At 37.6% G+C, this 27,225-nt stretch overlaps 1 protein-coding gene across 8 annotated transcripts in view; it reads left to right on the plus strand.

The window, feature by feature from the left end:
* The window catches only part of PROM1 (prominin 1), a 59,762-nt gene that overhangs the window by 22,311 nt on the left and 10,226 nt on the right, over window positions 1-27,225 (plus strand). For 5 of the 8 annotated variants that reach the window (XM_048941508.1, XM_048941507.1, XM_048941512.1 and 2 more), the window contains exons 4-19: window positions 1,426-1,452; window positions 2,946-3,151; window positions 8,794-8,914; window positions 11,021-11,084; window positions 13,185-13,274; window positions 14,612-14,829; window positions 15,250-15,324; window positions 16,439-16,502; window positions 18,386-18,545; window positions 20,081-20,233; window positions 21,081-21,204; window positions 21,629-21,732; window positions 22,145-22,229; window positions 23,050-23,196; window positions 23,453-23,524; window positions 26,643-26,735. In XM_048941508.1, the coding sequence (XP_048797465.1) occupies window positions 1,426-1,452; window positions 2,946-3,151; window positions 8,794-8,914; window positions 11,021-11,084; window positions 13,185-13,274; window positions 14,612-14,829; window positions 15,250-15,324; window positions 16,439-16,502; window positions 18,386-18,545; window positions 20,081-20,233; window positions 21,081-21,204; window positions 21,629-21,732; window positions 22,145-22,229; window positions 23,050-23,196; window positions 23,453-23,524; window positions 26,643-26,735 (1,803 nt within the window). The remainder of the gene's footprint in view (window positions 1-1,425; window positions 1,453-2,945; window positions 3,152-8,793; window positions 8,915-11,020; window positions 11,085-13,184; window positions 13,275-14,611; window positions 14,830-15,249; window positions 15,325-16,438; window positions 16,503-18,385; window positions 18,546-20,080; window positions 20,234-21,080; window positions 21,205-21,628; window positions 21,733-22,144; window positions 22,230-23,049; window positions 23,197-23,452; window positions 23,525-26,642; window positions 26,736-27,225) is intronic. The other 3 variants (XM_048941510.1, XM_048941511.1, XM_048941515.1) reach the window with 1 other exon arrangement.

Consider the following 27,225-nt stretch of genomic DNA (forward strand, 5'->3'; position numbering starts at 1 on the left):
ATATATCTGGAGAAGAAACACCAGAAGAAAGGCTCCTGTTTGGGAACATGGTGATGTTATCACAGGGGAAGAAGTGGGCCATGTGTGAGCCCACATTAAAGGAAGGCTCACTAGTTCACCAGGGAATTGAAAGAAATAGGAAATCTGACTGCTTCTGATATTTATCTTGTTAAATTTCTGCTGCCATTCCTTCATCTCTCTCTCCTTTTTTTTTTGAAGCTATTTGTAGAATGTGTTAGTGACTCAAGAGGCCCTCCCCAGTTCTGCACTTTGTGTCCCTGTGATCCCAGCTGGACTCTTGCATAGATGCCTCATCATCCCCTGACAGGGATTCTGAGCTGCCAGGATAACCTGACAGCTGAGCACAGTTGCTGTGTGCTCACAGGGACTCAGCTCATCGCTGCTGCTGCAACAGCCTTAGTTCTGCTGGGAGATGGCTTGCTAAAACCATTCAAAATCATACATGGTACCATATTTATAAGGGAGGTTAGTGGTACCAAATAGGACTGTGACTCTTCAAAGTATATTGTACAGTAGAAGAAAGTTCCACAAAAATGTGTGTAATGCTGAAGAAGAAACTTGACTATAACTTGGAAACATTTCTGATTCACACACAGCAGACTTTAGGTTGAGGGTCTGCTGTTTTACCTTTGTAGCTTTTCTTTTCTGCTGACAAGAAAAGGAAAAGCATTATCAGGTGTGAATTTGTCATATGGAGATTAATAGGGTAATACAGTAAGTCTGTTTTCACAGTGAAAACAAGGGCAAAATTAAGTTCTTCAGAAATTCCTATCACTGTGTATTTCACTTCTAGTGTTTTCTTGAAATACAGATGAAAAATGAATTAAGAATCTGTTAAATACACTTCCCCATTCCTTCTTGAATGCCTTCTTTTTTATTTTGCATAATTTATAATCTCTCCATAATTAGTTGAAAGTGCATTTTCTGTGTAATCTGTTACATTCCCAAAACTGCTACTGAAAATGCTGCACTTATGCCAAAATAAAATTAGCATTGAAAAGAAAATGTTAGGAATATCACAGGTCAGTTACAACTGGTGGAATTTTTGAAGGAGTCACTAAACCACGAAGAGACGCAATCTCTGGCCTTGAGATTGTTGGGAATTAAAAGAGACATATGTTTGCTACACTGATTTGCACTGCTCTAAAATGGAAATGTGTGTTGGACAGATCTTAGATTCCCTTTACTTACAAAGGAAACCAGACATTACCTGCTGTGTATTTTATTGTATGTAATTCTCTGTAATTACATAGTTGTGCTTCTATGCATTATTTTACTTCAGTGCTTTTTGTTATTGTTTCTGTGTTGTTAATTGTTTTGATTGTGGTTAATTATTCATTACTCGATTTGTTTTTGTGCATGCTGCCTGTTACACACACTCTCCATTTGTTTTGACTTCCACAGCCCGAAAATGTTGTCCTGACACTCCAGGTAAAGTCTTATCTGGTAGATGTACGGCTTTGACAAGAAACTAACCATGTCAATATGCACTACTCCTATTAAAACAACTATTTATTACGTTTAATTAGTTTTTTTTTTCCATCTAACCTATTTTAAAATGTACATCGTAGAATAATTTCTGATGTGTTCAACTAACTAAAAAAGAAAACAGGAATGTTTTTGTGGGTTCCTGTGTAGTCTTTCAGAAAAATACCCATATTCCTCTTCCTAGTATCTAAATTGTGTTCTTCAGAAGGAAGAACAGGTTTAAACCAGCTGTTAATACTAATGACGATTAAAGGAAAAAAAACAACACAAAAACTAGATTTCATCCTAGAATTGGTAATTAGGTCAGAAATTTGCAACTCTGCTAATGGTGATGGTTGCTGTATTTGGATCAGTTGGTAATTAGGGATTGCGAGGAAGGGCGTCAGTGAAGCTGGAACTGGAGCATGATAGATAGCTTGTGTGAAATTGTAACTTATTTTGCAGGACAATATGCAGCCCCAGTTTCATCTGGGGCTGCCAAGCTGACCTTGTGCTGGCAGATCTATAAAACAGAGGAGGATTCAAAGTATGAGTGAGATAATTATTTCTCCCCAAATTGTAGAGAATCTGGGAAGAGAGATTTATTAGGCAGGAGGGACAGCTGGGGCGGGCCACCCCATGCTGCCCAGCTGGGCAGACACATGGCTGGCCTGGTTTGGGCCATGCTGCCCTATGTTTGCAGCAGCTGTCCCTGGGAGGCTCGCAGTGCCTTGCAGGCACTGTGCCCCAAGCCTAGTAGGGTATTGCATTGCAGGCTTTCCTTTCCTTCCTTTCTTCCTTCCTTCCTTCCTTCCTAAGCATGCTGTTAGCTGCTGATGTTTTGCTGTTTGGCACCACAATAACTGTATTTACCTGAGGGAGCCTAAAATCCACGCTATTACATTTTTCAGTCCCTAAGCAGTTTTTTTATCTGGAGTTTGCAGAAAACTTTGCTATTGCAATCCATCATCCTGGAAGGACATCCCTTGGCTGATCCCACGAATCTTTCCATACCTGATTAACAAAGAGAACAGCATACCCTCCCAACCCAGTGCAGCATTGATCCAGGCAGCGTTGCTGACATTTATGGAGGTCTTTTGGAAACAGATGTGGGCAACATTAGATTTGTGGTCCAAAAATTTTAACATGTTCATTTTTAATCTACTTCATTTGCATCACTTTGCATTCATTTCACGTGCACATATTACTCACATAGAATGCATTCCTGTAGCTTACTTCCTAGTGCTCTCATTAAATAACTGTTAGCTGTTGGTGTCTGCAATGTTACATATATTTTTGTTACAAAAGTTGTTGATTATCGACAAAAACACCGGGCCCATAGCCTCAGAGACGTAGTAGATGGTTTAGTCTTTAGTTTAATTGTTATTAATTTGCTCTGTATGATTGCAGTGACTGTTTGATACCTGCTATTACCACTATTTTTGTCTGAATTGCAGGCCATCTACTATGAGATCGGTTTTATAGTCTCCGCAGCCTTGGGATTGCTATTTATTTTGTTACTGCCTCTTGTGGGACTTTGCTTCTGTATGTGTCGTTGCTGTGACAACTGTGGTGGGGAAATGCATCAAAGACAGAAGAAAAATGCTGACTGTCAGAGGAGCTGTTTTGCAACATTTCTTTTTGTTGCTTCTTTAATAATAAGGCAAGTGTAATAGAACAACACAAAGCTTGGTATAGCACTAATTTTGCAGTGCTGTGTGACATATGATGTTACTCTATTAGACTATAGGTGCAGAAATGATTTTATTATGCTAAATAATATTAGTACTTTAATATTAGTACTTATTAAAGAAAATGCGACTGCATTAAAGAAGTGCTGCTGCCTTTGTTATCCCCAGGTCATTATGTGTTCACTTGGGAGGAATGCAGATACAGAACACAAAAATTAAGCCTGAATGTGACAAATGAGGTTTCTGCCAGTCTCAAAGTGGCAATTGCAGAATGTTATGTTCAACTCTTGAATAAATGATACAGTCCTATGTTCAGTGCATCCCATAGAGAACCTCAGGTACAATGTACTGTTTTGTTCTTGGAAGTGGTGAGAAAAGCCATTGTGTGGCCTCCTATGGTATTCGTCTAATAGATTTTCTTATAAGTTCAAAATGATGGGTTTTCTTCAGGGCACTGATTGAATTGTTTAAGCCGTGCATGTGCTCACTGTATATGCTTGAGTTTAGTCACATTTTGATGCAGTTGGCATGAGGAGTATTAGCATCCTCTTGCTCTGTGCTGGGCATGTAGTGAGTGATGAGGGACTGCAGCCCGGGCTTCTATTTTCTCTGCAGATGCTTTCAAAATATATTGTTTGCTTTCAGGTTTTTTTTGTTTTGTTTTTTGTTTGTTTGTCTTTTTTCTAGTTTTCCTTCAACTTCTTCATTTTTTCACATGCCTGTTTTTCTTATTTTCTTATATTCCACACTATGTGAGTGTTCAATCCAGTGGGACTTACCTTGTCACTTCACTGTAACCTTGATTTCTTTTCCCTTTTACTGCTGTCTGTCATGTTGAATTAAGGCATTCCTTATGCTTAAGTGTAGCACTTGGGGAGACCCTGTGTTAGATCATGCTCTCTTCTGCCAGATGTCACTGACAGACATGACACTTAAGTAACCTGAATTCCAGAAAGCCAGAAAGTACAGCAGGTGATACATTCCTGCCACAGTTACAGGACAAAACTTCTTAGCACAGTAGTGCTCAAAGAAAATATATTATGAAGTTACCCTTCAGCATACTGGAGCTTCAGGGAGCTGACAGAGCTTGCCAGCACCTTCACATCATGTCTCAGGACACTGTGTTGGAGCTGTAGTGCCTGAGGGGATTTTGCCTGTCAGCAGAGAGTGCATTAAGGGATACTTCTCCTGTCAGTCTTTGACTGGTGTGTTTGTTGCCAGCTGTTGCTGTGGTTTTAAGCAAACCCCCGGTCGTGAATGGAAGATCAGTGAGCCATACTAATACACTTTTCCAGGGCAGGGGAGACTGCCTCTTTAACTCATCTTTTGTATCAGGCATCGGGAATGTCAGGTGCATACCCCAAGGGAAGGCTTGGCCTGAGCTTTCTCCACAGGCTGCCATGGGCAGAGATGATCCCGTAGGACTTGCAGCTAAATCTGTAATGCTGTAAGTGCTGCGCAAGGTGAAGAGGGGCTTTGTACAGCTTGTATTGCTGATCTCAGCCTGGCTGAGGCAGGTCTGGTTCTCGAATTTCCAGTATATGGCTACACAAAGCAAGAGCCTGCTGCCCTTCCCAGATCTTCTTTAACAGGGGAAGAGAGGGTGCTATGCCTGGATCTATTTAAATCCATGGCAGCTTGCTTATTACTGTGCTGAAATACAAGGGAGAGTTATGCTGGTAGCCATCTCTCCTCCCCACCTACCTCACACAAAAAAGAGAGCCTGAGATGCACCTGTTTCTCCACCTCATTTACTGTTCTCAGCCTAAGTCTCTTTGTGGGTGCATTTCTACTCTTCTCCCTAGTTATCTTGCAGTTTCAGCTCAGTTGGACGATTTACTTGTAGTTGTTTTTCCCAAATCCACACTTCTCACAGATTGGACCACAGCTTTGTACATTAGCTGTGTCAGTAACATGAAAGAGTTCCATCCTGAGCAAGTAAAATGCTTCTGGCTAATTGCAGACACAGCCAAAAGAGCAGACCCCACTGCTACTGGGTGACATCAAGACAAATCCAAACTGTCTTTTCTTGGCTGGGAGAGGAAGCTCAAATGCATGATGGAAGAGTATAAGCAGGGAAAAGATGTTGAGCACAGAGCTTGCAGTAGGTAGTACACGTAGATAGCAACTCCTGGGAAACTCTGGTAACATGTGGATGGCTCTTCTATGTGTCAGTGTATATGTGTCAGCATATTCACACCTGCCTGTGTATGCTGTTAGTTCAGATTTTAGGAGATATCAGCTAGCAGATTTTATCTTCTTGCCTTTCCACTGATGGTGCTCTGGATAACAGGATCAGGGTTTAAGTTTACTGAGAAGTTGTGTAAAGAAAGGAAAAATATTACATTATTTTTCTTTTCTAAATAAAGCAAACAAAAAGCTGTTCTACAGAGATGTGCTCTCTGAAGGCAGAGTGTGCTTGTTACAGTGGGGTTTCCTCAAGAAGAATTATAAGGAAGCAAGTAGGAGTTGTGTTTATGTACTCAGTTGTTTATTTTAAAGTACACAGGCTTACATTCCCTAGAAGATGCATTTTGTGCTTAAAATACTTCTCTTGGTAGAGCGAGTCCGAAGTACCTCATGGTTTTTGTAATTTCATTTTCCTGTATTGATATTGCCATCCAAAGATGGGACATTTTAATTTATTTTTAGTGAAAATGTATGTGCCAGTGCCAAACTTAATGCCAGTCATAGGAACTAGTTTGGCTGATAGGACAGACTAGCACGTGGTTGGTTTTCTGTCCTTCAGAGAGATGGTGGTGTTGAGTTCTTTTCTAAAGTTGTAGTCGTATGTATGAATTTGTGGTTGTTATGTATGATGTACTAGGCAAAGCTAAGTCTGATGGAATGGAAACAGTATTGGTATCTTGACAAATCCATCTCTAAGGCTTTGTAGAAAGCATTTGGGGTGTGTGGAATTGCTAACATGCGTTGTTCAGAATCTGGGAGTCAACCTTAATCAAAAGATTCGGTGAGCAGGTTAGTACAGAGAGCCCCCAGCCACTATTTGTCTGCTATTTGGTGGTGGGGAAGGTGCCATTTACCCAGTATGTAAATCAGTTCTGTTTCTATTCTGTGAGTTTAATTTTTTTAGCAACACAGCTAAAGAAAAGGCTTAGGACCCCCCTGTAACTGGAGTAGTGACTTCTGTACCTCGATGACACCCGAATAGGAGCTGAGCGTGGAGGATCTGACTCCTGAGGAGCTTGTTTAACAGTTGTCAGATGTCCTTTTTCTTCCTCCTTTATGCTTTTGTCCTTGTAGCTGCTTACTGAATGTTGACTCAAGGTTCAGTTATATAACAAATAGATTTTTCTTTCCTCTCTCGTGCTGTGTATTTGTTTAGTTGCATTCAGAATGTAGCTGCAGTTGTTCTGGATGCATCAGCTGTATAAAGTATCTCCCCCTGTCCCGTGTCCTCCCACCCCTTCCATTTAGGAGACTGAAGAGAAAAATGATCATGCTCAAATCTCACAAAGTACTGTTTTGTTAGCTTGAAATTGACCTTTCTAGCCTGTGAGCATAACTCTGAAAAGGCATAAAAACGCTGGCAGCCCAAAGAACAAAGATGGCATTATAAACTGAGTCCACAGAGGGACACACAAATGTTTGCTTTTCCTGATAGCTTCAGATAGTTTGCCTTCAGATTTGAGGAGGAAGAAAAATATTTGACTGCCTTAATAGAAAAATGTTTTCAAAACCATTAGCATTATTGTAGAAAGAAGACAAATTATATGTTGTATGTGTCCAAAGTGTAAATCATTTACAAAATGCAAACCATTGGAGGTTGTTCAGGTTCTTGGCATTTTGTGCATCCTAAGTTCATTGTTCTTTGGTAGTAGCTGATGTTAATGGCTGCAGAACAGCTTGGCCATGTTGGAAATATAGCTGCCCCTTGCTTGCTGTTGGTTAATTAGTAAGGGTCATTTCTTTTGGGAAGGTAGGTGGTAGTCAGCATTAAAGGCAGGGCTGAAGTTCTGGTACAGGAGGAAGCCATCTCTAACTTTGTCATGCTCTGAAACCGAACTTTTCCTACTGAGTGTTTGTCAGCAGCAAAAGGTCTTGTACTAGAGAGAAGGAGAGCAACCCTTCACCATGTTTGGGAAAGCTAAAATAGGAAAAGATGAAGATGAAGATTTGTTTGGGATCACTGGTAAAAAGAGGAGATGAGCCTCATCGGAGTGTTTGCTCCTGTCTTGCTGAGATGCATGTATCACATTATTCAAGGCGCTCACCATCCACCATCTGATTCCTCGTTTGAGTGCCTATATTATGGATTACTTTGAGCTTAAATTCTCTGGAGCAAGAATTTTATTTGCCCAGTAAGGAGGTAGTATAAATTTCCTTAAAGACCTATTTTAAAATATTAGGTCTTCTCAATGCCATCACATGAAGTTTAGTTTGGGAGGAGTCCAAATGCCTTTTGTGATGGTTACTCCCTTCTGTTGTTTGGATTGGATGTCCATAACATTTGTTTTCAGGATACTGCCTAATTATAGCGCTGAGCTGTTTCACTCAGCACAACTGAGGGACTGAACTAATATGCCATCCAGAAATGCCTGTAATGCATCTGGCTGCAGGCTTTAGGCAGTGCTTCCCTTTGGGGTTGCGTCATGCCTCTGCTGAGTGGTTCTTTGCTGTCTACCAGTTAAACCTTAAAGCACTGAGTGGGTTTGTGTTCAGCCTGTTCTGGAGCTCTCAATCCTGCATTCCTACCTGAGGCCACTCTACTTGTCTCCTGGTGCCTGTAACTGCAAAGGGTTGTTCCCAATTGAAAGGTTAGCTGTTGTGAGTATGAGATGGGTTTAAAACGAACAAAAAAAAATCTTGCTTCTGTTTATTTTACATCTAAGCTAAACAAAACAAAACAAAACAAAAACCTAAGTAGTTTGTATGCTATGAAAGATTTTGGAGGCTCTCATGGGATTTTTAATTGCCTTTTTATCTGATGTTTGTGTGAATCTACTGTGTTTTGATTAGAATTTTGCAGTGGGGATGACCCAATAGGAGATAATTAGCGGCAGTGCTGATTGGAAGTCTTATCCTGCTTCCCACCTTTTGTTTTGTTATCAGGAAATGTTTATATGTTTTTTAGAGCTAATGGGAACTATTTTTAAAATATGTATATAATTATGTAAATAAATAGAGCCATTATGAGCAAATGTTGCTGAAGTTTTCAAATGTAAAATATTCAATGTAAAATATTCAATATTCAAATGTAAAATAGTTATTTTATGAACATTTGCTTGTGGCTTTGTCAGCAATAATGATAGTGGTGAAAGAGTGTAACACTGATGAGCTGCATACAATTCACGTGTTTGCTGATGCTGTCAGTGCGGATGGGTAAGTGTCTGTAAATTTATTAACTTCTGAAGTCTCTGGGTTAGCACTGCTTTTTTGTTTTCTTTAGTAGCACCGTATCTGCTCTGACAGCTAATTCCTCTACTTTGCCAAGTGGTGTATATGAGATATCACAGTAAAAAAGACAAAGCATAAACTTAGGGAGACCTTTATTTTCATAACGTTAGAGTTTTTTTGCTGTGTCTTTTGTTCTGGTTTAAAATGTTAGGGCGGGCATTCACTGCAATAAATATTTTATCTGTATTTTTTGTAGCGTTGGAGTGCTTTGTGCATATGCTGCCAACCAACACTTAACTAGTCAAGTCCGAGGAGCAAAGAAACTGGTCAACAGTAATTTTAAAGATCTGAAAGTTTTCCTTAACGACACTCCAGCGGTAAAGAATTTTTTCTTTATGGGGAATGAGGGCGGGAGGGGAGAAGTATAAGGAAGAAGTATTGCAGAAAATACTCATTTATTTCTGTTTGATATAAATGACAACCACAGTGTGGTGTTAATTCTCTGTTTGTCACTCTCATAAAGCAGAGTAAATGAGATGAGAAGCTTTCATATGACCATGCATGTTCGAGAACAAACATTATTAGAGCAGCTTTTGAATCATTGCATCTGGGAAGCACAGTTAAATTTTTCAATATTGAGAGTTGATCTGTATACAGTTATTAATTTGAGCAGTGTGTTGTGACAGCCTGGTGATGCGGGTGTGTGTCAGGAAGTGGAGGTTGCATCAAGAAACTCTTGAGACAGGGCCTTTTGTGGAGCTGCTTTGGGGCACAGAGAGAAAGCTTGCACTGAAAGATAAAACCAATGGTCTCAGAACTCACTAGGTTCCTCTTCACTGAGTGATTATAGTCATAAGTATGTGACAGGAAATATCGGAATAGAAAATCTTGTTACAGGGAAGAAACTATTCTAATAGAGAAAAAAATAGGCTTTAGCTAAAAAGCGGAGAAGAGCACTAGAACTGTGGAATTTAAAAGTGTCAGGACTTGAACATTGGTGCCAGGAGTTCCTCAAAGTTTCAGCTATGTAGCAGGTTTTTTATTTGTATGCAGAATTATTAATTTTTCTTTCTTAGACTTGATAGCACTTGATTATGCAATCACTAGATAGATCTTACAAGTCATTTTTGATACATGAGGTACGCAGATATCATGTATAGACACACGTGTGTAAGGATTTCTTGAAGACAAGGACTTCTGTTTCTTAAACAAGTTATGGAATCCAATTCATTGGCTATAAGCTCTGAAATCCTAACTGATGTCCTGGCCTTGTGAGTATGAGGTGTATAACATACAGGAGGATTTGAAAGTAGTCACACGTAAAGAGTTCTTGTCATAGCAGATTAGCAGACTACACGAATGCTGTTGCTAACACTATTAGTTACATGAATCGCATTTTGTCTATGACATTGCTGGAAACAGTGCAAGCCTTACAGACATGCAAAATGTTAGTCCTCTGGTTTGTCTAGGAAAACCAACCAACCATCACAAAAAAGCCTACATCTTTCTTGGTAGGAAAAGCTCTTTTTATTCTTTTCTCCTTTGTTTAAAAATAAAAAAAGGAGTCTGTCTCATACTTTGTGATTTAATTACATCCACTGCTGTTGTTTTGTGGGTGTTTTTTAGTTTCTTTTTTTCTTCACTTCACTGAAAACTTGAGGCTGCAAGCCAAATACACTTCTGTGCACATCTGAGTCACTTCTGTTTAAAATTGGAAGCGTGTTTACTGTGCAAGTTAACTTCTGCATGACTCGGTTAGGATTCACACTGCATTACTTTAAACATGCAGAAATCAATCAAAATTACTTCATACCTGTAGCAAGATTTCCTTCAGGAATAGTTATTTAATAGCCTTTTGTACAGAACCAGGAACTGGTGATAACTAAGTTGATATTTTATATTGGCTCAGTGCTTTGGTGGAACCCAAGTTGCCACTGGACCAGATCTGTTTGTCAATGAAAACCATTCGCGTTAAGGCAGAATGACCAGCTTCTTTTGTAAGGGGAACTCTGAGAGGCTGTTCCCATAAAAGCCAGACTGGACTGTGAATTGCTTCAGAACCACGATCCCATAAATTTGCTGCACAATTCTTATTTCAAGAGAAATCACCTTTTTAATTAGAAAATCAGAGGGATGAAGACATGCACAAACGTACTGTGCCTGACTGAGTTGAAGTCCTTGTGTTGCACGGTTTCTGCTACTTAACATTTTTAAGTAGAGTCTTTTTCCCCAGAGATCTTCCAGTATGTTTCCCAATAAAACCCATCTTTTTATGTGCAGTTGTGCTAAGCAGGGTTTTAAAACATTTAGTTAACTGAAAGCAGTAGAACTCCGGAATTTTGGGGAGGGGGAGAGGGTTACTGCACAAATATTTGGATTGTTTCAAAGTGTGGCAATTTCTGACTCATTATTTGAAACTATTACTTTTTTTTTTTTTTTCCCCAATTACTTTAATGGTTTTTCATATCATCTTTTTTTTTCAGCAAATTGACTACTTGGTGAGCCAGTACAACACAACTAAGGATAAAGCGCTCTCTGACCTAAATAGTAAGTACTTTGATTTAGAGGGGGTTAGTGATGTGTTGTTTACTTAAAGCCTTCAATAAGATAATGTAAACAGCTCATAATGCAAAGTGAAATTTGAATTACGATTGCATGGTTTGCAAACATAATTATTGTTCTTAGTGTTAAATGAGACTAAAATCAGAGATTCTATCCATATAAAATGACTTGGAGCTGTTGTAATGCAGTCTATTTTCTGAAATAAGTCTTTTGTTGAATTGCTTACTGGATAAATCAGTGTAGTATTTTTTCCCTTTTTTACAATTCAATAACCACTAATACTTGTGTTTTTTTAGAGTATTATTCCTGAGTCTTTACTGTGGAGCCAAATGTGAAGGAAAAGAGCTTTTAGCTGTTGCTGTGGTTACAATAACTGTAGATCTCTGCATTTTTTTATTTTTGTTGTTGTCTCTTTGTCCTCTGCTCAGCTAGAAGTTGAGATAAACATTTATCTTCTTTCCAAAGCTGCTTATTGTATTTGGCATTTCAGGATGAGCATATCTTGAAGAACAAGACATAACACTTGAAATACAATTGCCTCACCTTCTCCTACAGTACGGTCATGATAGGAGGCATCACCTTATAAACCTCTCAATAAACAGAACCAAACCACTGAATTTTTTCAGAACTTTCAAAAATGGTAATAATAGAAAAGGGCAATCATATTCAGTATAGATTAGAATTCAGTATACATTGTTAACATGTACTGATAAGTATGTCAGTTTGTGCACAGGTCTGCATTTCAGACTGAAGTGCAGTGCAGAAATATCAAAACTGATTGTGAACAGGATTGCTGGAAGCAAAGATAGTAACTTTTGATTCCTAGAGTCTATACTTTGGTATCAGTTTAAAGCATGTTATAGGGACAGTTTTCAGTGCAGCAAGCTTGACATACTTTCAAGTCAGTGTGTCTATTAAAGGTTACTGAAGCACACTGAAGGCAGTAGCCAAAGCAGTATTTGCACATATTCCTAACTATTTCTGTGCAAGAACACTCACGTCTAAAAAACTGGGCATTGCATAAGTCTTTAAAAACAAGAACAGTAGCTGAAAAATAAATTAGTTAGTATCTGCACTTCAAGTACTAGCTTCTAGCTTTCAACCCAAGAATTCAAATTAAATATTTATTTACTTTCGGTGCAAGTTTAATATGCTAGCTTATGGGAAACTAACTGGATTTGTGATAGGAGTGCTCATCAATAAATAAAGATAGCTTTTATTTTCTTGTACAGTACTGAGATACCAGAATTAAGTGTGTGACACCTGAGGACAAAGGGATTTCATTAAAAGTGAATCAACAGTAGAATAAACATCAAGAGAAATGTAGATGAATTCGGTTTGCCCACCCTAAGGAAATGCTGAAAGTCTTTTCTGCTTTATAAAAATTCTCATCCCCAGCTAGAAATGGCAGTCTTGACAGTAATGGATGCTTCTGTAGCATTCAGTATTCCAATCTCATCAGGAGCAAAAGCTCCAAGAGCTGTTTACTTAACCTGAATAGAGAGGAGACCTAGCAACTACCTGAGGTTGCATTAAGATGCTTCACCAATCTCAACTCTGCATCTTTCTGTCTTTTGCATACACCCCTTCTCATTTTTGCTGAACTAAGATGATTTCTGCTTGTGGGCAGTGAGGCAGGAGGGCTTGGAGGGAGGAGATGGATCTGCGTGAGCCTGAAGCCAACACTGAATGCTGAGAGCAGGCTGGCAGCCATGCATAACACGCTTAAGGGATTTTGGCGAGGATGGTTGTCAGGTCTGGGCTGTGGGTCACCTTGACACATCAGGAATGGGAAAAGGGAAAATAAACTATTTTCTTCTTTTTGTTGCATACAGAACCATAGCTTGTATTGAACGAGTATGCCACAAAATTCCTGTCAGATGTTAGACCTTGTTAAGACTACTTATGAAGAAAATCTTTTTCCATAAAAGGTAGTAATTGCCATTAAAAAAACTGTGTCAGGCCTTAGAGAAATTGTAGTACCTTATGTACACTTTGTTCAGTAAGAGATCGATAGCACCTGTACTAAAAGGTAGTTAAAGCTGAACTAGGATGTGATGATTTTTTCATCTCTCCATGCTGCAGATGTTGGACCTTTGCTTGGTAGCAGAGTTCAAGAGCAGCTGGGGAAAGAAGTACGTCCCGCACTTGATGCAGCTTTGACAATGGCAGGAGGTAAAAATGTGCATGTTCTTGTATTAATATTCTGTTGCCACCGTAAGACAGGCTTCATTTTTTGGTGCACAACATGAGATTGCTTTATGCAGTACCATAGTTCTACTTAGCATTTTTCAACGTGCCTTGATGTTTCTTTTAAAATGTGGTTATCCAATATTCTGAGATTTATAAATGTATTTAAAAAGTAAACAAAGATGTAAGTGCCATTGTTGATGTCTAGTTTTAGCAGTCATTGAAGGCAAATGAAATCTGCAATCCCCACTTCAGGTGGTTGTCCCTTTCCAGGGATTATAAAGGAGAGTAGGAAAGCTGTGCTCTCCTATCTGTCTGTAGTTCTTTGTAGGTTAGTCTTTGACAGATCTGTGGTTGAGTGTCATCAGTGTCAAACCTAGTATGAGAGTGCCAACAACCGTCATTTCTTAATTGTATCTTTGAGTTCAGTGTTGTTTGTGCTTTGTTCCATCCCTCTTTAAAGAAAAGATTCCTTTATTCTTTTTTCTTTTGAAGGTTTTCCTTTTTCAGGAATCAGGTGCACATTATAGAGTAAAGTGAAAATCATCCTTAAACTTGAGTCACTTGGTGGGTTTTTTAATCCATGAATTCTTTTTTGAAATCTTTCTTGTTCATTCATCATCATTCTCCTTTTTTTGCTTTATTTCTCTTATTTGTCTTGAAGTCAAAGTGGAAAGGGCTATCAAAGGTAAAAAAAAAAAAAAAAAAAAGAGAGAACCTTGTGTTGTGTGAAGTGTGCTTTATTTTCGTACACTTGTGCATTTGTAGTTGTATATGTGTGGTTTTTTGTCTTAAAACTACTGTTTAGTGTTCTTTTGTGTGACTGGGACAAAATCTAAAGGCAGACAAGTGTTAATGTGCGTAAGTGCTTAGCTGATGCAACTTCATCTCTTTTCCTTTCCTTGTGCAGCCATGTAATTCTTCAATTGGACTACAACTAACCTTAAAAATACTATTTTGTGGATATGGGCTTTCTTTTGTTTTCTGATAACCAAGCATTGAAATTCTTTATTAAAACAACCGGGTTAGAAGAAAGAGGGAATGAGTAGAAAAGAGTAATCTGAAAAGTGGGTAGAATCTCAGTAAAAGTAGATTGAACACATTAATTTGTTTGTAGGAGAGTGTAAGTAATCTGTTTATTGTTAATAAAAACTTGTATTTGGTGCTGGAGGGTTTTTCTGGGTGAGATGGAAAGATAATTTAAATCAGTATTGTCAAGAAGCTCATAGTGTTTACACGTGTGTATTTACACTTTCCCTCTGTAATGGTATCTAGTTTCTAACAAAAATTTTAAAAAAAAAAATGATGTTGCATTCTTGCAGCCATCAGAGAAACGAAGGAAGCACTGGAAAACGTGAGCGTCTCTGTAGAAGTTTTGCAGGAAGGCACCGAGAGGCTTCATGGAAATTTGACAGATGTTAAAATGCACCTGAGCAACACCCTCAATGATTCTGCATGCACTGCAGCTCAGGCTGCCTCAACTTGCAATATCATCAGGAATTCATTAAATCAACTGAACATTAATGCCAATTTCAGTGGGGTAAGAGAGTGTTTTCAGACTCATGGTGTGATCGCCTTAAATAGGCCTGCTAGTATTTCTGCAAGTTAATGGCTCAGTGTATGCTGGCACTTGTGAGATAAGTGACCTTCATTAACTCTGTGTTTCTGGGTAATTACAGTCACTGTTCTCATTTTCTGTGTGGAAAAGAATAAAATGTGTGTCAAGCAACTACATTAAAGTGCTGCTATGGCAGGAAAAGAATCTGCCCTCCCAAAAATGCTGAAGTTAAGCTTTGCTTTTGTACAACAAAGGTTTTAGGAGTATGCTACAAAGATTCTATTACAAACAGTCTTCCTAGTTTCTTTATCCTTCACTCCTATCTTTGAAATATTAAGTGAAGTAGTTACTTTACTGTGACTGCTACTTTGATGTGACTTAAGGATGCTTTTTGTTTCCTAGTTGCCGGGGGTGAGCTCACAGCTTGCAAAGGTCAATGATGTCCTTAAAATAGACCTTTCTAGTCTGGTTCAGAAGGTATGTTTCACAACAAGCTTATAAACTCTTAAGTAATAAACTGGGATATATGAGTATCTGTTGTTTTCCCTTAGCTTTCCCAAGCAGAATTCTCTTGTTCCTACCTCATCATTGCTCTGTGTATTATTCCTTTTTTTTTTTTTACCAAGATTTAGTGTTTAAAAGTATGAATGTGGTGCTTTACATCCATAGGATATTACATGTCAAAAGTGTGTAGCTAATGGTCTGTTTGAAAGCAGGATCCTTAAAAAGAGAAAAGGCAGATACGTGGATGTGCTAGCAAGCTCTATATTTTTGGTTCAAGATAATAATAATTAAAAATCCATGGTCTTCTAATCAACTGTAGTGTATTCCCATCATCTTGAAATGAGCATATTCAATCTTAAATCTGGTACAGTGGATCTAATGCAATTACTATTAGTATTTTTGCAAATGTGTCATAGTTAGAGCAGTGTAGGAACCTAGCAATCTGATAACGTTTGCTAAGAATAAAAGAACAGTGTAGGGGACTGCAGGCTGTGTGCTGGAGACCTGCACCCTTGCTTGCCTTTGAAGGGATCAGGCTTGCAGGAAAAAGCTTCAAGCCTCCACGGCAGTAGCTTCTTGTTTCTGTCAGTGTGAACTATTGAGGTTGGTTCCCACAGCATTAATCCTTCCTCTCCCCTTCTTACTGAAGATTACAGTGTTTATCAGAGGTAGCTGGATTTCATTGTTTGTAACAAACATGTTAAAAAGGCATAGGATTGCAGAGGGTGTTTTACTGGTATGCAGTAACTCCCTTCACTTAGTAAGTCTTCATGTATGTGTTAGTTTTGTAGGAGTGAGAAGTGTCAAACAAAAGTACTATAAAGTTTGAAACGACTGTGACTGATGTGTGTATTTAAATCTAGACATTTTATAAAGAGTGTCTTGGTGAGTGAATGAAATCTGAAATGTAACTGACTTTGTATTTTGCTTTGACCTTTTCTAATGCGCAGTGGTAAGGTATGTTTTTCTTGGTATTACCACATGTATTTTACTGTGTATGGACTTTCAGTCCTTGTCACAGAGGAAAAAGTTGCAAGTAATGTGTCCATGAGAAGCTTATTCTAATTGTTCCAACTTTTATTCTTAGGGTTATGCAGCATTTAATGATACTCCAGACTTAGTAGTGAATCAGACTAAGAACATCTTATCAGGTGAGGACAATGGAAACTGCCTTTCTACTTTAACTGTTAATGTTAATGCTTTTGCATCAGTTACAGATGCATTTGTTTTCTTTTACTGATAATGTATTTCCTGGGCTAAAGGGTATCAAAAATTAAGTCCAAATCTTCTTTTAAGATTTGGTGCCACGAAAAGCATAGAAAGTAAGTACGTCTCAATATAAGATCCAAAATAAAGTCTAAAAATAGACCGTATGCTATTTTACAGAACAGTTCTGTTTGCTGGGCATTGTACTACTTAAGTAATGAGAAATAGTGAGGTTCCAACTGCATTCTAATGTTTACTTTTATTGGGTTGAAAGACTAGTTTGCATGAGCAGTGGTGTATCTATGATGTATTTAGCTGTTTAGTTGTTTAAACAAACAAACAAATAAAAAAACTCCACAGCAACAAAACAACTAGCTGATCCTGCCTGCTGCTGTATTGAAATGTAGCAGATGTCAAAGGGGAGCTAAAAAATGTACCTTAATGCCTGTTTAATAATGCTTTATTACTCTGGCTTTGAACTGTTTTTTTGACAGTACCTGGACAGTTGACACTGACTGAAATGTAGTATAATGTATGCATACTAATCTGTTTTAATTTTTGTTCTTGCATTGTGGACCTGTTCTGCATAAATATACAGCTGTTCCTTGTAAGTTTTTCTTTTCTTTTTTTTTTTTTTGGCAAAATGAAACACAGTATGTATAGAACTGTAGGACACTGTGTGAACTTGCCTAAAATGAGCCAGTTTTCTAAAAATGTGATGTTATACTTTTCATTAGGAAATCTAACAGAGATTTGCTCATTTTCAGTAACTGCTGCTATCCATAAACACAGACCATCTTAATTTATCCATTGTTATTTTTGCACTTTTTTGTTATTATAAAAATGAGTTTCATTAGCAAATCAAACAAAACCAGTAGTTCTACTAGACAAATTTCATGTTCATTTGTTAATTTTTTTAATGAGCATTTTGGTACCTGGTTGAGCTTGATTGGAAGAGAAACATCAGAACACACACCTGAAAACATGTCCAGCTGTTGTTGGAAGTGGTTTGGTCTAGTGATTGTCAACTCTGCACATAGCAGGGGTGTTGAAATGTTGTAGATGATCATTATGGTCCTTTTCAGCTCAGGCCATTCTGTGATTCTATGATTCTATGAAGGTGCTGCCTACTACCAAGTAGCAACCTCTATTTGCACAATCTGCAGTTTCTCCAAGTTGAGAGAAGGGGAAGAGTAGGCAGAAATTGCATTTTACAAATAAAGAATATGTATGATAAGTGAATGAATCACGTCTTTGTGTATCTAAGTAGTGTGTATCTAAATTGTAAACATAGGGTTTCTTCATAATTTGGAGAAAAAATTGGCTTAATTGATCTTTATCTCAAGAGTGTTGCTAACTAATTGGAATGAATTTAGCTAATCTTTTTAAATGAGATCGGAAATAAGTGGTATAGATTATCAATATAAGCAGTCTAATTTATTTCAGTGTTGTATACCCAAGGGATGAAGTTTAAATAGATTTTGATCTTCTCTTTCATAAACCTGGTGGCTAATTGTCTCACTCAGCATTACCATTTGCAGTGTTGCATGAAAAGCAAGATTTAAGCTGGCAAGATAAGCGATTCTGGCTCAACATCTACATCTTTCAACATTAAACTGAATGCTAAATATAAAGTCTGTGTTTTTAAATGCCATTATGTTACTTTGAAGCTAAATGCTTTTGTTGCTTGCTTGTCTTTTCCTCATGCTTGTCTTCATGGCTTGCCTTGTTATATATGCAGAAAGGCCTAACAGCATTTTATAGTGCATACATGGAATGTAAATTTCTTCTGTTAATCTGTAACAGTGAAATACATTTGTTCTTTCAGATATCAAAAATGTGCTGGAATCCATTGGTTCAAATATCAGTAACTTCACAAAAACTCTCCCTGTGCAGAAGATTATAGCAGATTTGACAGTATATCTGACACAGAGTGAAGCGTATGTTCAAGACTATTTTCCAGTAGTGGAGCAGTATGATTTCTACAGGTATGAACATACTAAATAGGAAACACTGCAGGACTGAAGTGCTACCTACAGTTCATGCAGTAGCATGTAACTAATGTGTTAATGTAGTATTTTAATATTATGAAAGGGCATTGAAACTATTAGTGATAAAGAGTGAAGTCAAGATGCTGTAAGGCAAATTTTTGGATGTTTTAGTGAAGACCCTGACTGCAGCAGATCAAGCTGGGTGCTGTTCCAGTACAGAGCAAGAGAAGGCCTACTCTGCAGGCTTTCCTATCTTTTTTAGGAAGGATATATGTCAGAAGATGTAATACGTGAAGAAACAGATAGTTTCATAATGCTAGGGTGACTCCTTTTTTTGGACTTCCTACTGCAAAGTAGTAGTAGCAAAGATTTTGCTTCCCACTTTATCTTTGTGCTTGTTCAAATTGATGTAGTACTTGTCCTTGGGTCTATTACACACATTCTTTCTGTTCGAGACCTGTATGGTTTCTGTAATTGAAAAATAATTTCATATTTCAAAGCATAAAGCTTTTTATTTCAAACTGTTTCTTTGTCTAGAATTTATTTCAATCTTCAAGCTCATCAAGTTCTCTCTACTTTTTGACGTTTCTGTTGACTCCTTATCAAAATCTGCTTGTGTTTTAATCCACTTCACTGCTACAGAATAAATGTGCTAATGGTTTTAATGCAGTGTTAAATGAAAGTCAGAAGGAAGCTGAACCTTAAGAACCCTTTTTTGTAGTTATAATAACCTTTCCCTTAGGCTATTCAATACCTGCTAAGTTTTTGTGATGAGACTTGAAAAGGAATGTAAAAAATATAAGCTGGGAACATTGATGGTGGAAGAAAAAAGAAAGAGCAGAGGGAATTGGGGGAGGATAAAAAGCTAGGAGGAGATATGAAATGTGTGAATAAATGAATGTGCTCCATATATGTGACTTGGAAATATTACATAACTTTAGTAAAAAGAGCTAAAGTTCTGTTCTTATCCAACATCTTTCTCCTGATCAAATTCCATAAACTGCTCATAAGGTGCTCACTGAAAGCACTCCAGAACAGACACATAAAGCCTAGGTTTTAACAGCTTCAAATAAAGTTACTTGCAATTTCAGGCCCAACATAATGGTGAGCAAAATGTAGTAAGACCTACAGCAAAAGCAGTTATGTACTTCATAACTAATCATCGATCCATAAGCATAAATTTATCATTTGCTTCTTGAACAAATTACCATTTGACACAGCAGAGGCAGATTCTCATGGTTTGTTTCACTTCGAGTTTGACACTGCAGTACAAGCAACATATAGCAGCTGGACCTTAGAACACCTGTAAGGATTGTTCCCCAGCCCTTCAGCAATCTGTAAGCAGAGATTGGATTCCCAGTGCAAAATGTATGCTGGTGTAGGAAGAGAGGGTTTTTTTTTTGCTGACACTTGTTGCCCAGCAAGAACCACAGATGGGCCAGTTAGGAATATAGCATTGCCTGAAGTGTTCTGCAGGTCTTCAGTGTGTTCTTTATTTGAACATAACCAGGCATTTGGGCTTTATTCCTTAGGTGGCTGGGTTGTCTCATTCTCTGCTGCATGGTGGTCCTGATTGTGATCTTTTACTATCTTGGGTTGCTATGTGGAACCTGTGGTTATGATAAACATGCTTCTCCAACAACCAGGGGCTGCATTTCCAACACTGGAGGAAACTTTCTTATGGCGTGAGTTTCTCTTACTTGTGAAAAAGAAAATACATATATACTTGTAGTGGGGTTGGGTTTTTTTTAAGTTGATTTTAAAGGACATATGCATGAAGATTATTTATTACCAATGTACATGTTCTGAAATAATTAGAACATAAACATTTACCTAACATACTTACAGTGAAACACTTAGGCCTTGGGTTGCTCTTTCCTTGAGAATCATATCTGAATCTACTCTTGTATGAAAAGAGTTATAGGTAGTGACTGTCAGTGTAAACTCATTTGGAAGCTCCAGAACTGTATCAAATAATTGAAAATATAAATGGAATTTATAGGTTGTTTTTTTTTTGTTTTTTTTTTAATATATTGAAGCATTTGTTCAAAATGGAGAAAATAAGCCATATGAGGAGACTTCAAACACATGACTTTATCAAGTCACTCCAGAATGTTTGGGGCTGCTCTTGAAAGTTCCCAGGAGGAGTTTAATATCATTTGTGCTGTGTGCAGAAGATAGCATCTGAAATCTGTGTTACAGTCTTTTGAGACCACAAGGGTAGAGATTTGGATTTAAAAAAGAAATCTATATGCTTTTGTTGCTCTTAACTCTTAATGGACTTTTCATGTCAACTGCAATGTCAAGTGTTTATATTTTAGCTGCATTCTAACTGAAAACTTTCCAGGTCTGGAACATTTAAGAAATTTCAGGCAGCAGGAATACTGTTGGAAAATAAAAGCATTTTTGCCATCCGCCAGGTCTTATTCTCTAAAAATGCTGTAGCTACTTATCATTGGTTTCACTGTTAATCAAAGTGTGTACATTTTCTTCTTAAAAAGCAAAAACTTATGTAAATTATTTCTTTTTCAGTGGCGTTGGATTCAGTTTTCTTTTCTCCTGGGTGCTGATGATTGTAGTGGTGCTGACTTTTATCACAGGTGGAAATATAGAAAAACTGGTGTGCGAGCCCTTTGAAGATAAAACTTTATTCAAGGTGAAATTACTCAAATTATTGAACAATGAATAGTTTTCCTGTAAGTCTTAATGGTCTTGTCAATTATGCATGGTTTATTATTTTTTTGGGGACACCTCAAGTGAGTTTGGATCTGTTTTTTACTTTCCATTTGTACATTGAATGGAGACTTTCATCCTTTTTTTATTTAATTTGCTTTGCAGTGTAAATACTATATGCCCATGTTCTATCAGAGATAAATTGTATTGTAATTCAGCACTTCTTGGTGACATGGAGCTTTAATATCCATTTTCTACACCAGAGAGGTTGAATTTTCTCTTCTGCTTCTATTTCTATCAGCAAGTGATAAGCTTAGATGTGGAAATGTGTCAAAAGATCACCTAGGAATATACTCATGCACTGAAAACACAGTATTACAGTAACATCACTGAATTTTATCTCGTAGGTTTTGGATACTCCCTACTTACTAAATCAGCATTGGAAAAACTATCTTTCTGGCATTCTTTTTAAAAATCCAAATATTAACTTGACTTTTGAAAAAGTATACAGGTATGTGAAGTTATGGATCAAGATTTAGTTCCATTTATATCTGGGTTTTGTATTAGATTCCAGCCTTGTATTTCAGGCACGCACAGAAATCTGACAGGGTCCAGACCATGTTCTGATTTTCTGGTGAATGGCTAGCAAAAGTGATCTTCTATCAATGAGTTATTAGGGATGGTCTTAACATAATATGGTGTAACGGCAGCAGTTGAGCTCTTCAAAATACTGTTTCATATCTTTGAGACCATCAGAAATTGTTAATTACTTGTGTTCTTATAGACAAAGCTTCAAAAAATATAGGCAGAACACCTTTTTAAGGGACTGGTTTTCTTCAAATGTGAAAATATTGTTAATTGTTCTCTTTACCTCTGTCCTTAGGGTGATTTTCAGGCTGACACATGTATTTTTATTTTTGTAGTGATTGCAAGGAAAACAAAGGAATTTATACTTCCCTTCATCTAGACCACCTGTTCAACATCAATGAATTTTTGAATATTAGTATGGTAAGTAAGGAAAATTTCGGTGGATTCATGAATATTTTTGAAAGTTAAAGAGGTATTTGGTCTTGAACATGATGTAGTATGTCTGAGCTTTAATGGATTTTAGATGTTAATATGCAGTACGTTCTGCAAGGAGACAAAACTGTCCAACCTAATTTAAAAGGAATTCCAATCATATTTATGTGGTCTTGGACATGTTATGCTTTTAAGAATGCTTCCAGCTTTGGAGGAGAGGAGAGAGGGATAAGATAAAATATTTTCACTTAAGCTGTAATAACACATGAGTGTGCTAATTTTTGGTTGTCTGTAATACAGTCCTGCCTTACAGCAACACCTTGGGGTCTGTGTTCCATTCTGGCAAGTGTTGTTTCTACACTTAATGCATACAGTCTTTGTCCCAGATAATATATAATGATTTATAATATCCATTATATATATACACACACACGTGTGTATGTATACATACAATACAATGCACTTATAATATATGGCAATTATATAGTGATGAGTAAGAGTTACTGAAATTTGTCTGAGTTTGCATAGTAGTAGAGGCTGGCAAGGGAGTAATTCATTGGAATGAGAGCTGCACAGATGGGCTAGAATGTGGCATGGACAGGCTGTGTCAATACTGCAGGGAAAGGAGGGACCTTACCTGGATTCTGTCAAAGTTAATTAAACTAACCAGATGTAAGTGAAAGGGAAGTTCTTTGTGTGCTTCATTGTGGAAGTGATCAGTCAGGAAGAGAAAGATGCTTTTGTATGAGAGAAGGGATATAGAGATGTACCAGGTGCAAACTACCTCTGTGTTTTATTTCCTTCTCAGTATACAGAAGATGTAGCACTTAGAATTGAACACATTCAGATAAACCTCAGCAAAATCATTCTGCTGGATGAAATTGGGAAAGAGAATCTTCTGAATTTCAGCTCTTCAGGAATAGAAGGGATAAACTTTGGAGCATACTTGACAGAGGTGAGACCACTGTAATCTAGGTATGTAGCTGGAATGAAGTATAAAAATAAAAGTGGATGAAACAGAGACAAATCTGCTTTTGACTGGAAAGGGAGGTTTTGAAGATGCATAAAACTTGGTGCAAAAGCATTTAAGAAGTTAAGTTCATTAAACATTTGAAGAAATGAAGGATGGACAATGTAAGAGATGTGATTAAGTGCATTCTGCATGTGCAGTAATACCCTTTTCTTTCTGTGCTGTTCAAATCTTGTTTTAGATCAACAAAAGTGTTACCAAGGTTGATCTTTTGTCATTTGCTAATGACTTAGAAGCAAGAGCAGACCAACTGGTAAGTTTAATTCACCAGTGTAATAATTTCTTTCATTTAACTAATTATATATTGCCAAATATTTAGACTTTGTACAGGAGGGTTCTTGTACTTTGGGTACATATACCTGGTTCATTGTCATATAAGGAAAAAGTTTGAAAAAACAACGTTGTATATGAGCTAATTCTTGAGTTTTGTATGTTAACAGTTGTACAACTTCTGCTTTGGAATTTAATTTTATGAAGTTGCAGTTTCCTTAAGAAGTCACTTAAGTCCGCTGTGATATTTCCTGTGATGTTTTCTATATTTTAGGTCCCAGAGAGCAGAAAAATTGCTTGAATCATGATGGAAAATAGGATTTGAATCAGTTTTCTTTCAGTTATTGAGCAGAAGATTTTACAAGGAAATAAATACTGTTGTAACTCATAAGGCCTCCCTTGGGAATTGGGCCTCCTCCGTTACGGAGGCAAAATTCACAGAAGAAATCCAGTCTGTTGTGTAGTGCTTGTTGAGTGTAGACACACTGGCATTGGTGAAAGGTTAGAACAACTTGCCCACAAATGAATGTGCACAGAATGACATAGCTGTGTTAACAGATAATAAATGACTTGATTAATTTGTTTGTATCTTTGTCAAGGTCACCTTCCATTTATTTTTCAAAATGAGAGTCAGTTTGGACACTAAATTGCCTTGCTCTGGCCCAAGACAAATTCCCACACTGTGGTATAGGAGAGAGTTTTGCTGCACATGTAGTACTTGTACAGTCGTTAGGATCACAAAAGGACAGAGACAGCAGAGTAAGACCTTGCTGTTTGGAATTTATCAGATTTCCATCTTTTCTCCAAAGAGAGGGCAGCACTGTTAAAGGTCACTGTTGTATTTCTACATAAATCAATCACTTCTGTTGCATTTATTTTTCTGTCAGACCTGCATTCATGATTTTTTTGTGCTGTAGTTATCCTCTGAGCACAGTGGGTGAGTCACATAATGCCTGTTTACCCATTTAGGTTGTCTGCTAACTGGAACTGATACCAAGTGTAACTTTGGCTACACTGCACTTCCATTTTCCATTTTTACTCTGCCATTTTAAAGGTTATAAGATGGAAAGTTTTTGTTTGGAGAGGCTGTTTTTTAAGTGGAAGCTGAAGTTCTTCGGACATGTTGTGACTTAATAGAATTGTCCCTGAGATGTCTCTTTAAAGGTAGTTAGTTAGATCTTTAGTTAGATCCGATTAGGGTCTTAGTGAAGGAAAATACATTTTGTTGGGAGCTTGGTTTTTCATTATTTTTTGTAATAGAATCTAAAGGAAGCATTAGAAGTGAGAATAGATCCATCTAAAAACTTTTGGGGTAGGCTTTGAGCATTTAGTTTGAATTCTCTGCACTCTGCACAACACGAAATGCATGTTTTAACACTGAAATGGAAAAAAAAAAAACTTCACTCAAACCAAGACACCGTGGTGTGGAGGAGGAACAATATTGCCCACAGATGTTCTTAGGTAAGGGGATTCAGCGCGTCAGTACAAAGCACGCTGAAGCTGCTCTGTAGCCTTATCTCTCAGAACAGAGAACCTGAAATAACTGCTCACATGAATGCTTCCAGGAAGCAAACACGTCTTCACATCAACACCTGCAAGCCGTGCAGCTAAAAAATGTTGTTCTTTTGCTTTTTGATTTTGCAATACATCTATTTCTTAGGTCATTGTATCTGTAAAATGCGTAAGGATTCCTTATCCCTTTTATTTGGAAAGAGAATGACAGGACAGAAAGGAGCCCCTGGCACGCTGCTGTCAAAGGAACTGGCAGAGATGGGAAGAGCTGCAGGAGGACCTAGAAAAATATTGCAGAAAATTGTACCCCAAAGATAAAAAATGTCTTAAAAAAGCATAGGCCTAACCAAGAAAATGTTTTGCTGCTTTTTACCAGGATAAGGCACTCTCAGAGTGATGGCAGCAGTGAAGAGGAAGCAGTACTGTGGCAGATGTATTCCCATTCTCTATGACAGTTCTGCCCTGGGATTTATTCTGTTTTCAAGCAAAATTCACTTAGTCATTTGTTTCCTCTGGTATTTCACTAGCACGTCTTTTCCTGAGATAATTTTTGAAAAAAGGCACATTTTCAACAAAATGAAGCATTGGCTCTTTCCATTTTGTATTTGCCAAATCAGTACAAAATGTTTGCTGAAGTTTTCTCAGTAAAAAGTTGCACTTTAGAGTGTCTTGGGAAAAACATCTTGAAATACACTTTCCTGAAAGAGGTCTCATCTCTACACAAGTCTGGATTTGCATTCAGGGCAGCTGTTCCTGCAGTTCCAGCAGTTTCTGAATCCTTACAACTGTGTCCAACTGTGTGCATATGAGGAGACATATGCACAGTTACCCTGCCCACCATCCCCAGTGTTCAATGATTTCTCAGCAGTGTCTAGGTCTAAAATTCTTCCATTTCCAAAATGGAAACAATGGGAGCCAAGTGATTTCACCATGAAAATAAATGTGATTTCACCATGGAAAATAAATGTGTTTATGAAATTGAAATCAAATTTTGCAATATGTTGCCATGAGCTGTAGGTGTGTGTGCAGGCTGTAAAAGCAGGCTACGAGCACATCTTTTGACTGAGCAGTGGAAGCCACTAAAAGGAACAGCACCCTTCACAGACACATTCCCAGTTTACTGACTGGAAGTGTTGGAACTTCTGTACCCTTCAGAAGGCAAGGAGCCTTGTCCGTTCTGCAGTAAATAAAAGCAGTGAGCATCGGTGAGGAACTCTCGTCCCAGTGGAGGGCACCCCTGCACCAGGGACAGGCCCAGAGCAGAGCGGAGTAGCAGGGAATGCTCCCTCTTCCCTCTTTAAAGTAACTTTAAAGTAACAGTGCACCCTGGAAATTCTCTTCTATGAAACCAGTGATGATACAGACAGAGAAGCAGCTTAATATGTGTGCTTTCATTACTGAGCTTTGAATCATTAATACGGTGATTTTTTCCCCTCTCTATGTTGAATTCAATTTGCCGTATCCTGGTGCTAGCATCAGCTCTTCTGCAGCAAATAATGTGCAACTTGCATTGCAGTTTGTATTTTTTTCCTTTGTTTGAAATTGGTGAAACTATTGAATAATAGGGCATAATTTCTTTATTTTTGCAGCCAAAAGGAGCCCTGGAAAATGCCTTAAAAGGACACGCAAACAACATTCGGATGATTCATAGCCAGCAAGTTGTTCCACTGGAGCAAGCTATGGTAAAATATGAAATTGATGTTTAAACATACTTGTAAAAAACAATGTGAATCCCTGAATCTTGAATACAGTTTAGAAAGCTGCAGTTCGTAGTATGTAAGCATAGATTGTATTTGTATTGTCACCAAAGAGTAATCTGGTTAGAGTGTGCCTTTAATAAATATTTAACCTACTTCTGATACTTCTACCTTATAATACTGTCTAATATTGGGAGCTCTTTTTTTTTTTTTTCTATTTTGTGATTATATGTGAATAAAAGATGAAGCAGGAGAATTTTCCAGAATTCTAACCCTAAATCACTCATTTTCCTTTTTCCTTATCATTTGTCATCTGTTATAACAGCAGTTATGACTTTTACACTTTATTTCCTGAAGTTCACAGTGATGTACCAACATTGGAACAGGAGCCCCTAATAGTAGCACTTAGAGCCAAAGAAAAATCTTTTTTGTTGATGCTGTACAAGATTTGAAAGGGCTCTTTCTGACTGCTTTT

Source organism: Lagopus muta, chromosome 4 (genome assembly GCF_023343835.1).
Source record: "Lagopus muta isolate bLagMut1 chromosome 4, bLagMut1 primary, whole genome shotgun sequence".
NCBI classification, from domain to species: Eukaryota; Metazoa; Chordata; class Aves; order Galliformes; family Phasianidae; genus Lagopus; species Lagopus muta.